Here is a 16635-nt window from a genome sequence, read left to right on the forward strand (position 1 = left end):
CACTGAAATGTATGATTCAGATGACAGGAAAGTATAAACTTTTCATATAAATTTTATCACACCAGAAACTTCAAATTCATTCATTTTGGCCAGATACAGTGCCACATGCTTACAATCCCTTCAATTTGGAAGACTGAAGCAGGAAGATTGCAAGTTTGAGGCTATCCTTGGCAGTTTAGCAAGACTCTGCATCAAAATAGCAAATAAAAAAGGCTAGGGATACCTCAGAGCTACATATAGCATCCCTGGGTTCAATCCCAGGTAGTGCAAAAAAAAAAAAAATTAGAAGTCAAAATAATCATAGCACTCATAAGTCATTCATAACAATGTAACTGATTCAACATAAAATCAATCTCTAAATTACATGTTTGGTGTAAAACTCCCCCCCCCGTTATATTTTATCTTCATATTCCATCATCCTAGAAACATCTTCCCTACATAGTAATGAAACATACCTGGTTTCTGCCTCTGCGTTTTCCATAATTCCTTCTAACTAGTGCTTTGTAATTCTCATTTTTCTTGGTTAAATAGTAATATAAAACACAATCAGGAACACTCTGTAAGACGAAAAGTTCATTTTTTAAAATCCAATGAAATGACAAATTTTTAAAAATAAAATACTTTGATAGGAAATTGCTGATATTTCCTAGGTGTAAATTAAAAAGACACATACACGGTTGATATTTTTAAGACTTACTTAGCCTCCAAATATATACGTACATTATGACAGTAAACATATACATATTTTTACTATTTTAATAGGTAATTTTCTCAATCCAAATTGTATTAAAGATACAAAGAACTGTCAGAAATATTCAAATACTTTTTTATTAATGAGTAAGGAAATACTCTTACTAGGCATATAAATAAGCAAAATGTCACTCCAAATATTTTGCTAAAAAAACTAAAATTCAAAGGCACAGGACTCTGACATTTTAACTAAAAGCATACTGACTTTTAAAAAGCACAGTAATCTATGTATTTTTAAAGAATATAAGATCATGTCATTTTTCCTTGACTATGAAAGTTAATTCTGTATTCTATACTTAAGATTTCTAAAATAATTCCAACTATCACATTCCATGCATTTTATCACATGAGAATCTTTTCTGTATCAAGCCTTGGCAAAAAATCAATTCTACTTAAATACTTTGCTTGATAGAGCACAAAAACTCCAAAGTAACAGCATTCAAAAACTTGGAAATATTAATGCAAACCATTTCTTACCTTCCTTTCCAAGTAGGATGCAATTAGTCCAAAGTTTTTTGGATGCTGGATAAACCTGAGTAAAAAAATAAAACGAAAATACACGTACATACAAACATGTTAGCAACTTAAATATAAATGGAAAAAAAAAAACCTTGGAAAAAGAAATAATATATACAGACTAATTCCCAGTGATTTCTCATGCCAATTTGAGTAATAACTGCAGAATCATTGGAGGCTTGGAAAGGGTAAAGTCCTGGAAGCAGCCACCAGGAACTGAACTGACGTGTCTATCGTAAGAACAGCAATCTATACTTTTTTTGTGTCTGTGTTTGCGTCTGGGATGGAACCCAGGGGCATTCTACCTCCAAGTTACACCTACAGCCCTATTTTTTATTCTTTATTTTGAAACAGGGTCGCACTGAGTTGCAGAGGGCCTCACTAAATAGCTGAGGCTGGCCGCAAACTGCAACCCTCCTGTCTCACCGTCCCAAATGCTGGGATTTCAAGTGTGCGCCACCATGCCCGGCTCAGAAATCTATACTTATAAAAGAGTCCCCAAAGTGATTTGAACAGCACCCAAGTTTGGGACTCTCTCAGAAAATGACTCCCTATCCCCAGTTATCGGTTAGCTATCTTTCCACCTTTAATCCTATGGGATGATCAATACTCTAGGCTTCTCCCAGAACCCATTCAATGCCAAATGAGGTCTAGTTTTGGGGGGAATGTTTCAGTTTTCAAGTAAATATCAAATACTTTTTCTAAGTGATATAAACTTCTACTAGAGAATAATTTAAAATTTAAATTACTTGTCCTTAAAGATCTCCTTTTCATGGTCCGTCCAAACATTCATAAACTGCCTATCTTTATAAACCTTCATAGGGTCCTCCATAAGTCCATTCATGTTAATGAACTTGACCCGTCTTTGTTCTGCATCAAACATCATCGGTGGGATCACAGACAGCTGCCGCATTTGTTTCTCATTATTCTGCAAAAAAGAAATGCAACTTACTTAAAAACAATTTTAAAAACCAGTTATCTTAGTAGACATTTATAAAACACATATATAGCTGGGCGTGGTGGCTCACGCTTTTAATCCCAGTACTTAGGAGGTTGAGACAGGAGGACCACAGGTTTGCAGCCAGCCTCAGCTACTTAGGGAGGCCCTCTGCAACTTAGTGAGACTTTGTTTCAAAATAAAGACTATAAAATTGGGCTGGAGGTATAGCATGGAGGTAGAACGCCCTGGGTTCAATTCCCAGTTCCGTAAAAAATAACAAGCACCTATATGTACTTAGTGAAAACCATAGTATATATTACAACAATTAATATATAATAATCAGTCCTGTGTCTAATAAATATTTAGTGAATTAATTATAGGAGTTGAGTATATATATATATATATATATATATATATATATATATATATATATATTTTTTTTTTTTTTTTTTTGGTGGTGCTGGGGATTGAACCCAAGGTTCACAGATGATAGAAGGCACTGAGCTATACGGTAGCCTCATATGTTTATTTTTATAATCTACTACTTTGGTAATAAATCTCTGCTTAAATAAAACTGATAGCTGGAAGGCAAAGAAATTTCAAACATACAAAAATTAATGCCAAATGGGTGTGGTGTACTGTACTCCCAGTACTTGGGAGGCTGAGACAGGAGAATTACAGGTCCCAGGTCAGCCTCAACAACTTAAGTGAAACACTGATTCAAAACAAATAAAAAGGCTGAGGGTGAAACTCAGAGGCAGACTGCTCCTGGGTTCAATCCCTAGTACCAAAAAAAAAAAAAAAAGAAAAGAAAAAAAAATTGCCTAGTAGCCAATTCCTTCCTAAATTTCTAATTTCACAAGGTACTCTCAGTCAGTTTTGAGCACTAGTGTTTGAAACAGTAGCTTGAAATCACCTCAACTGACAAAACTAGATTAGGCTCCCAGCTGTGCCCTAATCTGAGGCAAGGCAAAGAAATTTAATGCATATTTAATCATCAGTGCAGAAAACTATGGCTACGACTTCCATGGGATGGATATCATTTCAATCATGAGCTTTTAAAAACAATATGAGATAACTGCTTATGGTTATGCTTTAATATTCCTGAATACGCTGGGCGTGGTGGTGCACGCTTGTAATCCCAGCATTTGGGAGAGTCGCACAGGTTCAACCAGACTCAGCTACTTAAGTGAGGCTCTCGGCAACTTAGTGAGACCCTGTTTTCAAATAAAATATAAAATAGGTCTGGGAGTATAGCCTGGAATTTAAAAAAAAAAAAAAAGCCTCTGGGTTGCACCCCCACTACACCAAAAAAATTTTTAAAACATTTCTGAATACAATGCCTCAAGAGGAATGAAAAATCCATTTGTCCCAATACTATGCCATATTATCTATAATATGTATTTCTGATTTGAGCTACAAATTTTTCAAGGAAACATGACTGTATTCCTAAAGAAGTATTTCTCACAGCGCCTCGACTAAGTGAAGCTGGTTTGCTCTAGAACACTGATAGGTGACATATAAACTGGCTGTAGAAATGGCTGGAGCCTTAATACTAAGTAAGAATGCAGAGAAAGGCTTGAGTCTCTGTAACTGAATGTAATAATGACGATGATAATTATTATAACATTATTGTGGGGGGTGCTGGGGGTTGAATGAAGAGGCATTCTACCTCCGCGCTACACCTCCAGCCCTTTTAAATTTTTGTTCTGAAGCAGGGTTTCATTATGTTAAGAGTCTCGCAAAGTTGCTGAGATGTGTCTCAAAACCATGCCTCAAACTGCAATCTTCCATCTCAGCCTGCCAATTGTTAGGATTACAGGGATGTGCCAACATGTGCAGCATGCCCAGCTGTAGCTGAATATTATAATGGCCCCTAAAAGTGTACACATTCCAAAGAACCAAATACCACTCCAAAGTGGTTTCTCTTTGAGAAAGCAGGGTGTCAGAAGTGAGAAAGGAGGAAAATTAACACCCCAGGTCTACTTAGGTACAATAATCTGAGATTCAAGGAAGCTCACAGAACTCTTAGATATATAAGTTTTCTCCCTTCTCCAGGGCTAGTTTGACAAGAATCCTGAAATAACAAGTGGCAAGAACATATGATACTTTTTTGTTGGGGGGGGGGGTGAGAGATTGAACCTAAAGGCATTTTACCTCCAAGGTACACCCCTAGTCCTTTTTTGATTTTTTGTTTTGAAACAGGGTCTCACTAGATTGTGAAGAGTCTCACTAAGTCACTAAGGTTGAATTCAAACCTGTGATCCTCCCATCTTAGCTTCTCAAGGACTGGGGTTGCAGGCATGTTCCACCATGCCTAGCCTCAATTTCAGAGAATATTCAGTTTAAATGAGATAATACATAAAAGTATATTATCACAGTTAGCAATTTAAATAGCCACTACCCCTAAAGCTTCCCTTGAATAAAAAAGCAAACATAATTAATCTGCTACAATCAAAATCAATAATATTGATAAAAACAGAAAATACTGTCTAAGTTAAACAGTAGCAAAAACTGCAACTGAGAGACTAGTGACCCTGTTTTTTACTCTTAAGTGAGCTTAATAGTACATAAGAAGAGATTTTACTTATCTGAATTACTTTTAAATTATTCAACATTTTAGATTGTATCTTGCTAATTAATGTTATAAAAAAATTAATTGCATACTTATGACCTAAAAAAAGGAATTCCACCCTTAAAAGCTTAGATTTATACAGCACTGTGAGAGAAAATGTGTGTGTGTGTGTGTGCACGTGTGTGTGTGTGTGTTTATGTGTGTCACGCACACTCCAGCATGAGGGCTTGCACATGGGGCTGGAGATTGAACTCAAGGGTATATACCTCTGAGCTACATCCCAAGATCAATTTTATTTTTTACTTGGAAACAGGGTCTCACTAACTTGCTGAGAGTCTCACTAAATTATCAAGGCTGGCTTTCAACTTGTAACCCTCCTGTTCAGCCTCCCAAGTACTGGGATTACAGCTAAGAATTACCTTTAATTATTACTTTCAAGAGTGACTCTCAAAATTTTGAGATGGAAGTTTAGTAAATCTATATTATAAAATCAAAGCTAGCAAACTCTAATACACAGTAGCTGGTCTCTGGACCAACCCTAACAGATGGCTGGAACCTGGCTACTGAAGACTTGGTGTTACAGAGTAAAATTTATCCTCATCCTGCGTTATTAATATGTTACTAAACATGAAGCACTGGGAATTCAAGAGTGGAATAGTCACACTCATGAAGATGGTTCTCAAGCTGATCATAGATCATTGTTAAACGAAGGATAAATACATAAAAGAAACAGTGTGACGTGGGATTAATTAGATATTGAGTGGTTCTGTTTTGGGAGAGTGAAAAAGCTTCCTAAGGACACAAACACTGCTGTTGAACCTGGATGATATGTTCTCCAAATATATACCATGTCTCTAATAATTGTTTCATAATTTTATTAATTCTGTTCTTGACATAGCCAAGGAAATGCCTAAAAAACAAAATAAGCCCACTATTTTTAGTGGAAATGAAGGAAATATGTTTTATGTGTTTTATGTGTAAAATAATTTTATTATGTAAAATATGTGTTTTATGTGTAAAAATCACATATGTGATTTTTAGTGGAAAAAAACACACATAAACACACACACACACACACACACACACACACACACACACACACATTTTCTCTCTCACAGTGCTGTATAAATCTAAGCTTTTAAGGGTGGAATTCCTTTTTTTAGGAATATTTTAGGAATATTTTTAGAAGCATTATTTCCTCGATATAAACTAGTGAAATGGCAGTCTTGTTGGAAAATTGATATTTCTGTGTTTAACTCTGACCTCATATACTCTCTTCCTTGCCCTTTAGCTTCCTGTCACCACTCTTGACTGATGCCTAGCAGCCTCCAGTCCCGGCTCTCCAGGCTATAGGGCACCCTTTGGAGCACATACTGCCACCCACAAGGCACACGCGCCTACGCTGCTCTAGGGAAGGACCGGCAGCCCAGGCTCCATCCTGGACCCCAGGCAGTCCCTCTCTGTGCCTTCCTCTTCCCCCTACATGTGATCCAGGCATCCTGGCCATTCTACCTTCCATCAGGCCCTCCCGTCACCCACTCCTGTACACCCCTCCCACTGCCGCCGACCTCTCTCCAAATCTCCCGGCTGACAAGGGAATCTGTGTAAAATGCCAACATGATCGCCTTGTTTAAAACCATTCGATGGTTGGCCACGGTCTTTGGAACAATTCAAACTCCAGCAACTAAAGTTCCCCAAATTACATACAAAGAAATCCTTAATTACAGGGCTATAGGGCTGAAATATCTTATTAATGAATTAATTTGAATTAAATCAATTAAATTTCTTACCTCCTGCTCAGAGAGACCATCAATAATTTCAGAAATTTCATGCTCACTCCTAGCAATAGTGGCTGAAAGACCAGCTCCCCTCTGCCCAACTCTGAATATGAGGAAGAAATATAAACATATTTAAAGGCCTTTTATAAAGAAGACATATAAATTTAATTAGCACAGGTTACTTTTTAGGAATGAGATTCGAGGGGTGGATACTGGGGATTGAACCCAGCGGCATACTACTTTTAAGCTACACTCCAAACCCTTGAGTGAGTGTGTGTGTGTGTGTGTTACTGGGGATTGATCCCAGGGGCATTCTGTGTCTGAGCTACACTCCCAACTCTATTTTATTCTTTATTTTGAAACTGGGTCTCATCAAGTTGTGAAAGGCCTTGCCAAGTTGCTGAGGCTGGGCATGAACCTGCAATCCTCCTGTCTCAGTCTCCCAAGTACTAGGATTACAGGTGTGCGTCATCATACCTGGCATTTTAATTCTGAAACAGGGTTTCACTAAATTGCTGAGGGTGGCCTCAAACCTGTGGTTGTCCTATTTCAGCCTCCCAGGTACTGAAATCACAGGTGTGCACCACTGCATCCAGCTTGAGGGAATTTTTTAAGCAACTGTAAGTCAGAAACCTAAAATACTATTGAATAAATACATTTAAGTATCTGCTTGAGTCATCATTAAATTAATGATGCCTTAAGTGCTACAACTGAGATTTAAAGGTTACATCCCCAAGCTAAAATCATATAACTAGCTATAGGAAACCAGTTATTGATGCAATGTCCTTTTCAAACAACAGTCTTTGGTCTGCTTCTAGAGAACATGATGGTAAACTAAAAAAAATACATTAAACAGTTTAAAAACAATAGAAAAAGCACAACCAATGTCCCCCACAGACGTGTAGGTAAAGAGACCTACACTATTCTTAGATAAAATAACAAGGAAGAAAGCTACAGCAAAATGTCTGTACTCTAAAAGTAAAACCAAATTGAAAACTATTTGCCTAAACTAAAGCCTTTCTTAATTAGCAGTCAACGTAATGCTGTTTATGTTGGCAATTACTGAGGGACATTCAATTTTGGAAATGATACTTTCAAGAACTGAAGAATTGATTCTAGAACATTTACTTATATTTATTTGCCCCTGGGTTCCATCCCCAACATCAAAAAACAAACAAACAAACAAACAAACAAAAAACGTAATATTGGGACTGGGGCTACAGCTCAGTGGAAGTACACTTGGCTGATATATACAAGACTATGAGTTTGAATCCCAGTAACACACACACACGAGTAAGCTCACCAAGACATAACCTTTATTAGTTGGTAATGAAATTTTAGATCATCATAAAAGTTCCTTACACTCTTTCTTACTGATCAGATTCAGGAAGAAATAAGTGCTATCAAAAAGCAAAAGCACAGTCAGGCATGGTGGTGTATACCTGTATTTGGGAGGCTGAGACAGGGGATCGCAGGTTTGAGGCTAGCCTCAGCAACGTAGTGAGACTCTCCACGATTGTTAAGGAAGACCTTTGTTTCCAAATCAAAAATAAAATGGGGATGGAGATGAAGCTCAGAGTTGAGAGTGCCCTTGGGTTCAACCCCCAGTACCACACACACGCAAAAAGCAAAAGTGCAATTTGAAAGAAAAAAGAAAAACATAAACTACTCACCGCTGAAATCTTTCTTGCTGTTCTCTCTGCTTTCGGATTTCTGGGAACTGCTTTTCATAGTACTCTCTGGTCCTGCTTTCTTTAGCTTTTCTCCGGGGATTATTTTCTATTCTGTCCACTTTTTTCTCCCATGCTTCCATGAGCTGATCATAACGCTGGCAGATTTTTTGTTCCTATTAAACACCCGCAGCAAATTAATAACAATTAAACTAAACTTTGTGATTCTGAAAAACCTAACACTTCAAAATAAAATTCTATTTCTTAAAGTTAAGCCAGAAATACACTAGGCTCAGCTGTGAATGAAAAGCTGTCCTTGATCGGCGAGGGCGAAAGGAGTTCTGTTTCTTACCCAAGCTCAACATCCAGACTGAACATCGAGGCTACACAAATCAATAAACTAGCTGATGAGCTATTAACAGCAGGTGACCAGCTATTTTTATTTTCCTGATAACATGCTTTGGTTGTAAGAGGAAAAAAAGAAAATCAGAAACATGTAAATAGTTCTAACCTGTTCAAAACCTGACCAATCACACAAAGGCAACCATATCAACATTTTGTTGTTTTCCTTCCGTTCTGTCAGAGAAAACAGGTACATTTAACTGTTCCTCTATCGCTGGGAGTTCCGGTTGGTCCCACTTTTTTGCTATTGTAAATAAATGCTATACAATAAACATTTTTGACAGAGTAGAAAAGGCAGAAATTGGTTCTTGTTTATTACAAAAAGAAACCCAGTAAAATACATGAAATCAAGAATTAGCACTTGTAGATAATCCCATTTTCTAAATATGGAAAGAAAGAGGAAAGAACTCTCCGTTGGGGCATGGAACTGTGTACACATCTGACAACTCGTGGACAGAGAAGCCAGAGGGACTCAGGAAAAACTGCTAACACTGGTCCTCTTTTTTTTAAGTTTTTTTTTTAATATATTTTTATTTGGAAACAGGGTCTCTTTAGCCAGCAAGGCTGGCTCCGAACCAGTGCGATCCTCCTGTCTCCGCCTCCCAAGCGTGGGGATTACGAGCGTGTGCCACCACACCCGGCTAACACTGGTCCTCTTAAGGGAGTATACTGGAGAATTTTCCTCACATCTCACACCAAGCCACACCCCTACTCGCAAATCAGTTTTCAACTCCTGTTTGCCCTCTGGAACCTTCACCTTTCCTCTGTCTACTGCTACCTCAATCCAGGCCAACATCATCACTCCCCAGATTAAAACAGCCACCTCCTAAGCATCCCCCTGCACTCTTCATGTGTGGCTAGATGTAAATTCTTAAAACACAAACCCAAACACCACATACCCTCAGTTGAAACTGTAAAAAGTGACCTCAGGATCTGATGCAGTGCCTCCCAGATGACCCCCCAGACAGTGCATGACCCAGCCCTGGCTTTCCTGCTCGGCTCATGGCTCGCCTCAATTCCAGCCAGCTCTGAGCCTACCACACTGCCTCCTCTGTGACTTAACCTGTCACCTCTGTCCGTCCAAGTTGGCAGAGCATTGGTTTTCCTAGGCAGCGCCCCTTCCTGATGGGTACCAGCAGTATGGGTCCCCTCTCACACGCTCAGTCATCCGCATGTGCATGACAACAGCATGCTCACAATACCATGCCACCCACATTCTGCCCTCAAAGGGCTAAATCATAGGGCTACCTTGCTCACACTTGTAGAGTGCTACATGGGACACAGTACCTGGCTGATGAATATTTATGAAATACCTCAATGAACAGATAAACTTTAGGACTGATTACTCTCTGCTATGTGTAAAGGCCTATGCTCCTGTGTTTGCATCACCAGAGGGCAAATACAGCAAGTATCAGAATTACAACAAAACGAACGTGCAGAAAAAACAACACACTAAGTCCTTACTCAATATGTAGATGATTTTAGCAAAACAAAAAACTTCAATACCAGTAATAGTACCTAAAGGACTTGACTGGCAAATCAGAGCAGTAGAAGTTTTAGACCAAATAAAACCTGCTGCATCTTGAGCCCTTTTAACTCATTAAGTTGCCAGGTCATTAAGTGTAAGATACAAAGTTCAATTCACAAGTGAGTTTAAGAGTTTCATTTATCTATTAAACATTTGAGCAAATGACTCAACAGCTTATCTGTAAAATTACTATGAACACATTATGAAAATTAGAATACAGGCATTTTCTGTAACTTAACTTTTATGATTATAAATATGAGAAACTATCTGAATTTGAAAAAGCTGAACCCTGACTGACTCAGCTTCTTGTAAGAAAGAATAATGTCTAATTGGCATGACTAAAACTTACCCACATTCGTTTGAGGCTTAAGAGACTAGCTGTAGATCATTCTACTTATCTGTCATATTTTTTAACTACTCACCATTTTCTTTATTTGGCTAGATGAAAATGTTATACATGGATGACCAGTGAAGTTAATTTGATAACGGTATTAAATGTGCTGTTAAAATGCTACTAGAATTAGATTTATATTTAAGTCACATGTATGTACATCCCTAGATTGGCATTTATTCTCAACATAACCAAGGACTTCTTTCTTACTAAGGGGAAGCGAATGCCTAAATGACTGGGGGTGGGAAGCTGGACAGATTCAGTTAACAAGGATAGGACCTCACCCTTTGTTTTCTTGCATGATTTCTTCTTTTAAAAAATAAAATGAGTTTTTTCCTCATCACCTGGTTTCTAGAAGAGAAAAATATGGTTGCATGACATTAAGAAAAAAAGCACAATTTAATGATGAATTCATTTTTTTTTCCAGAGACACTGAAAAACAGGCAAGATCACTTAAGAACTTAGGATGCGATTAAAGTTAATCCTAACTTTTTAACCCTGCAACACAAGACCTTATCATTTTCACAATAACTAAAATTCTTTCCATTCTACAGCAAGATGATATATAGGTAATTTTCAATTAATATATCCAATTATAAGGCATAGGTTACTCTACATAATAATTTCATGATAACTGATTCTTCCTAAGAACTCTGGTGACAAACATCAATACTCTTGGAGGGAGGTAGAAAGGAAGAAAAAGCATTTACGGGCACCTCCCTCGAGCAAGGGGCTGGCCTTGCTCCTCTGAGAACATCTAAACACATTTAGAGCGTGACTTGTGCTTTAAATAGGAGATTTTCTTTCCTCACAGAAATAACACAATCTAAGAAGTAATGGAGGGTGATGTGACAAGACAGGAAGACTGCTCCTCTATCATAATGCAACAGTTTCACTTCGCAAATCAGAAGCACTGTGACCTTCAAAGACAACTACATGCAGGTCCGAATATTTATGCCCCACCTACTTCCAGAAAGGATTTCAAGCTGATTATTCACATATAAATACAAAGCCAAGGCAGGTAGAAGTCATGTTTTGGATTATCTGCCACTCAGGACTAACAGTGACACTGGCTCCACTCAAATAAGCATGAACAATCAGGAGCTGGCTATATGAAAAAGTAGCCAAGAGATGAAAAGAATGATTCAACTGTACATTCGGTACCCCACACAGAGCAAATGGCAGGAGGAGAACGCGGCTGCAGAGCGGCTGGCACAGAAGCATGCAGCTGCGGAAGGAGTTGCGGAGGTGATGAAGATGGGAGCCTTGCCATACACTGTTTGCGCTAATCATAATGGTGTATGCCTCAAAGGCAGACGACAATCAATACAATTTTAACTGTTTCCCAAGAACTTAAATGAAGCCAGCCAGTCAGTAGCCCATTTCAGGACAGTGAGATAAGAATTAAACAGGCAATGTAGACAACATGAAATAAATCAGACAGAGCCGCTCTCCAGTTTATATTGAGGGGAAAAAGACAGAACACAAACATAACTGAAACTGTGCTGGGTGGGGGAGGGGTGTAATTAAACGTAACCAACTAGATTTTTATCTGCTATTCTTTAAAAAATGTTAAGACAGCTTAACAGTTCCAAAATAAGACATACTTTAAATGCATTATGCCTACCAGAAAAATTCATAAGTAAATGACTTTCATTATGAACCACTTAACAAAAGTTAAAATTATTCAAATCTAAATGGTTTTCATGCATACTACCATGCAAATTATATTTGCCACCAATTCTGCAAAGTAGTCAACTATTGCACACCCTCTCAGAAATTAAAAAAAAGAAAAAATTTATAAATAGCAATGTGCTCATTAGTAACTGTCCTAGTAAGTAATTATAATGCTCTGGTTATACTTAATAAGACATAAAATAGAAATAAATATCACATTTTAGTCACAAACTAAGTCACCTAAAGTATTCTTAAAAGTACAGTAATTAAAAAAAAAAAAAAAAGCCTGTCTAGCGTCCTCTCTTACTTCAATCAGATCAAGAAATTAGATTTTCTTTTCACTTATTTTCTTATTCCAAGATCTGCATCCATAGAGGCCTGGTACTAGGATGAGCAAGGCTAAGCAAACTGCATTCTGGAGCCGCCTCCTCACCCTCACGAGGTGACTGAGCGCGTCCAAGGCACCAGGACATTAAATGGCAGAAGGGTCTACAAATACCGTCATTAGCAAGAGTCATGGAAGGGATTTCCCTAGAATAGGATTTTGAATAATGATAAAATGATCCGTGGCACTTCTACTTTGCAATGGCAGATGTGGCTTGGTGGGGGACGGTGTCATCACTAGTCTTAAATGAAAAAGCTTCATTATCTTACTTCATCATGCGCCTTGCAGGTACTCCACTGAAAAAAAGACAAAACAGGAGGCAAAAAATTCAAGCCTCAAGGTAAGCCATTTCAATGTTAAGTATCCACCTTTTTTACTAGCAGATTATAAAACCAGCTAGTTTTACGCAATAATTTATTTCATTGTTTTGGCCTCGGAAACTCAAAGCTGTTACCCCAACCCCCAAGAAGCCAGAGGAAGATAACATATAGTAAAACGACAGCAAATTACACAAATCTAAAACACACCTACACTATGTTATAGTAATGTCAGCGGATAACATAAAAAATGATCTCTTTATAAAATATATGGTCTTTAACTGCAGGACTCCAAAGATGATAAATACTTACGTCTTGATGTTCTCATGGTACACCTTGGTATCTGATGGCTGGTTATAGAGTGGCTATAAAATAAATCAAATATTTAGGTATAAAACTTTTTTATGTCTAGAAAGAGACAAAGAAACAATATTAAAACGTAAGCCTCGGTAAAATACTAATGGGTCTACACAATAACATGCCCTACCAAACCTCTAGAATTAGGAACCTCTGAATATCCCAAACTCCTAAAAATGCCACTTTTTTGACAGTTTGTAAACTCACTATTTCCTACAATAAATATGTCTATTCATAGATTTTTTTTTTATTTCAAATGCAAGAGATGATTATGCACAATCATCATACAATGTGATTCAAAGAGCTGTCTTTCTCTTCTTGTTTCAATGCTGGGGATTGAACCCAGGGGCATCAACCTCTCAGCTATACTCCAGCCCTTTTTATTTTTTATTTTGAAACAGGATCTCACTAAGTTGCTGAGGCTGGCCTTAACCTGTGTTCCTCCTGTTTCAGGTTCCCAGGAATTGGGATTACAGGCATGTGCCACCATGTCCAGCGTGCCTATTTCTTTTCTTAATTCTTCCTCCTTCTACTTGGAGTGACTGAGTGGTTGCTGGGGTAAAAACATACTCAGGAAGATGCGGCTGCAAAAGGAACCAAATTCATTCACCATTAAATTAACCTTTCATTGTACATTTTCTGCCAGCCACATCCCTATCCTCCCCAAATAAATATCCCATCATATCGCAGGAAAAGTTACTGCAAAAAAAGCAAAGGATATGAAAAAACATTTTCTTACTTACCAGTTCAACTTTTGGGCCGAGACCTTCAAAAATTTTATGAGCTTCTTCTGCTTTTTTCTAGAGATAAAGATGTTGGTACATTATATAATTAAAAATCATGCTACCACAGAGGGAAATCACTATTATTTAAAAATACTAAAAATACTAAGACTAACCTACAGTTAAATATGTCCTTATTTCCAAATATTCTTCTTTTCTATAATGGGCTGAGATATTTTCTAATTTTATTTTGATAGCTTTCCTCACCAAGTTAACAGCTGTAGTGAAAGCAATATCTAAAAAAACTGTAGTTTCTAAAAACAAACAGGTAAGAATTTAAGCCAGGCCCAATGCACACATGTATAATCCCAGTATTTGGGAGGCTGAGATGAAAGGACTGCAGGTTTGAAGCTCATTTGTACAGTAACTTAGTGAGACCCTGTTTCAAAATAAAAAGGATTGCCAGGCGGATCACAGGTTTGCAACCAGCCTCCGCTACTTAGTGAGGCCCTCTGCAACTTAATAAGACCCTGTTCCAAAATAAATAATATGGTAATAATAAAAAAGAAGGCTTGAAGTATAACTCAGAGGTAGAATGCCCCTGGATTTAATATAAAAAATAAAAAGGGCTTGGAGGTGTAACATACCACAGAAATAGAATGCCTAGGTTCAATTCACCGTATAAAATAGGCAAGGAAGAGCAGGGTAGGGCTGGGCTTCAGGACAAGGGCCAGACAAACACCCATGTATGCACTAATAATAACTTGAGGCTATTCTGTAGAAAGTGGAAAACCATCAAAAGGTTTTGTTTAAACCAGGCATGGTGGCTCAGACCTGTAATCCCAGCAACTCAGAAGGCTGAGAGAGGAGGATTACAAGTTCAAGACCAGCCTAAGCAATTTAGTAAAATCCTGTCTCAGAATAAGGATGCTGGGCGTGGTGACACACATTTGTAATGCCAGCAGTTGGGAGGCTGAGACCAGAGGATCACAGTATACAGACAGCCTCAGCTACTTAGTGAGGCCCTCTGCAACTTAGTGTGAGACAATGTTTCAAAATAAAGAATAAAAAATAGGCCTAAAGTGATGGCCAAGCTTGTAATCCCAGCATTTGGGAGGTAGACACTGGAAGATCATGGTTCATGGACAGCCTCAGCTACTTAGCCATGTTGTTTGCAACTCAGTGAGACCCTGTTTCAAAACTAAAGAATAAAAAATTAGGGTTGGGGGTGTCACTCAGAGGTACAATGCCCCTGGGTTCCATCCCCAGTACCGCAAAAAAAGAAATATATATATATATATACATACACATACAGAGAGGGGGGGAGAGGGGAAAGGAGGGAGGGAGGGAGGGAGGGAGGGAGGGAGGGAGGGAGGGAGGGAGAGAGAGAGAGAGAGAGAGAGAGAGAGAGAGAGAGAGAGAGAGAGAGAGAGAAAAAATAAAAAATAGAGTTGGGGGTATAGCTCAGATGTAGAATGCCCCTGGGTTCAATCCCTAGTACTGAAAAAAATAAAAGAAAAAAGATTTGTTTGTTAAATCATGAGATGAACCATAAGTATGAAGGATGGTTAGGAAGAAAAAAGAATGAAAGGAGGGGACCCTTCAACTAGGTGAGTGATGAGAGTTCAGGTTAAGCTAAAAGAAGGTCACTTAAGAGAAGCAAGTGACCCACCCATCTTGAGAACAATGATGATCTTCAGTGAGAGACTGAAAACTCATGAGTGACACAGGGATAGAAAGAGGCGATCCTGAGACACTGGCCAGGGACTGGAGGCTGCTAGCGCTAAGTGTCCTCTCTGTCAACCCCTCCTTTCTTTCTTCTGGAGTCGTATTCTCTTGCAAATCATCCAATCAAAATATAAGCAAGATATTTCTGAAAATGTCTCTACAATATAACAACCACACTTCTATACATGTTATTATTCTGAAATCAGAGTACTTCCAAATATTTTTGGAACGTACCACTGAGCAGGGAAATAGCAAACTGCTAAAAATAGCCCAGAATAGTGTGTTTAGAGACTAAACAAACTCAGCCTGAAGTTTAAATGTGATGGATTCCACTTCTCTCAGGAAGCCCCTTTCAGATTCACAGTCTCATTGGGGACACGTTTCTTCCCCTCACTAACCTTCTAAATAAAAGATTTCTTACACATGATAGGGCTGCTACCGCTAAGCCAACTCAGCTTAACTCCAACTCGCACACACTGCTGCTACACAAAGAGTAAGAGAGATGTGCTTCTGTCACTAGCCTATGTTTCCTTGCCTGTGGTAATAAAGCAGACTAGGCTGGTAATGAAAAACAATTATGGCAGCCACAGTGGGGCAGAAAAAGAGGGCCCAGAAAGCCCAGCTCTAGCTTGGCATGGTGGCACACACCTGTAACTCTAGCACTTGGGAGGATGAGACAGAAGGATTGCAGGTTGAAGGCTAGCTTCAACAACTAGGCAATAGTCCATTTCAAAATAAAAAATAAAAGCCGGCCATGGTGGCACACGCTTGTAATCTCAATGCTTGGGATGCCGAGACAGGAGGATCACACAGGTTCAAAGTCGGCCTCAGCTACTTAGTGAGGCTCTCAGTAACTTAGTGAGACCTTGTTTCCAAATAAAATATAAAAGAGGTCTGGG

The 16635-nt window shown here is 38.4% G+C and overlaps 1 protein-coding gene across 4 annotated transcripts in view; it reads right to left on the minus strand.

Annotated features, from left to right (window-relative positions):
* The window catches only part of NCOR1 (nuclear receptor corepressor 1), a gene marked incomplete at both ends in the record, with an annotated part of 127711 nt that overhangs the window by 83429 nt on the left and 27647 nt on the right, over positions 1-16635 (minus strand). For 3 of the 4 annotated variants that reach the window (XM_080714199.1, XM_080714198.1, XM_080714200.1), the window contains 8 exons: positions 459-557; positions 1228-1282; positions 2016-2194; positions 6572-6662; positions 8233-8405; positions 10835-10901; positions 13242-13294; positions 14030-14086. In XM_080714199.1, coding sequence (XP_080570325.1) covers positions 459-557; positions 1228-1282; positions 2016-2194; positions 6572-6662; positions 8233-8405; positions 10835-10901; positions 13242-13294; positions 14030-14086 — 774 coding nt within the window. Of the gene's footprint in view, positions 1-458; positions 558-1227; positions 1283-2015; positions 2195-6571; positions 6663-8232; positions 8406-10834; positions 10902-12877; positions 12909-13241; positions 13295-14029; positions 14087-16635 lie in introns of those variants that run through there. The other variant, XM_080714201.1, reaches the window with a different exon arrangement.

This window comes from Muscardinus avellanarius (genome assembly GCF_963383645.1).
Source record: "Muscardinus avellanarius genome assembly, chromosome: 16".
In the NCBI taxonomy this organism is placed as follows: Eukaryota; Metazoa; Chordata; class Mammalia; order Rodentia; family Gliridae; genus Muscardinus; species Muscardinus avellanarius.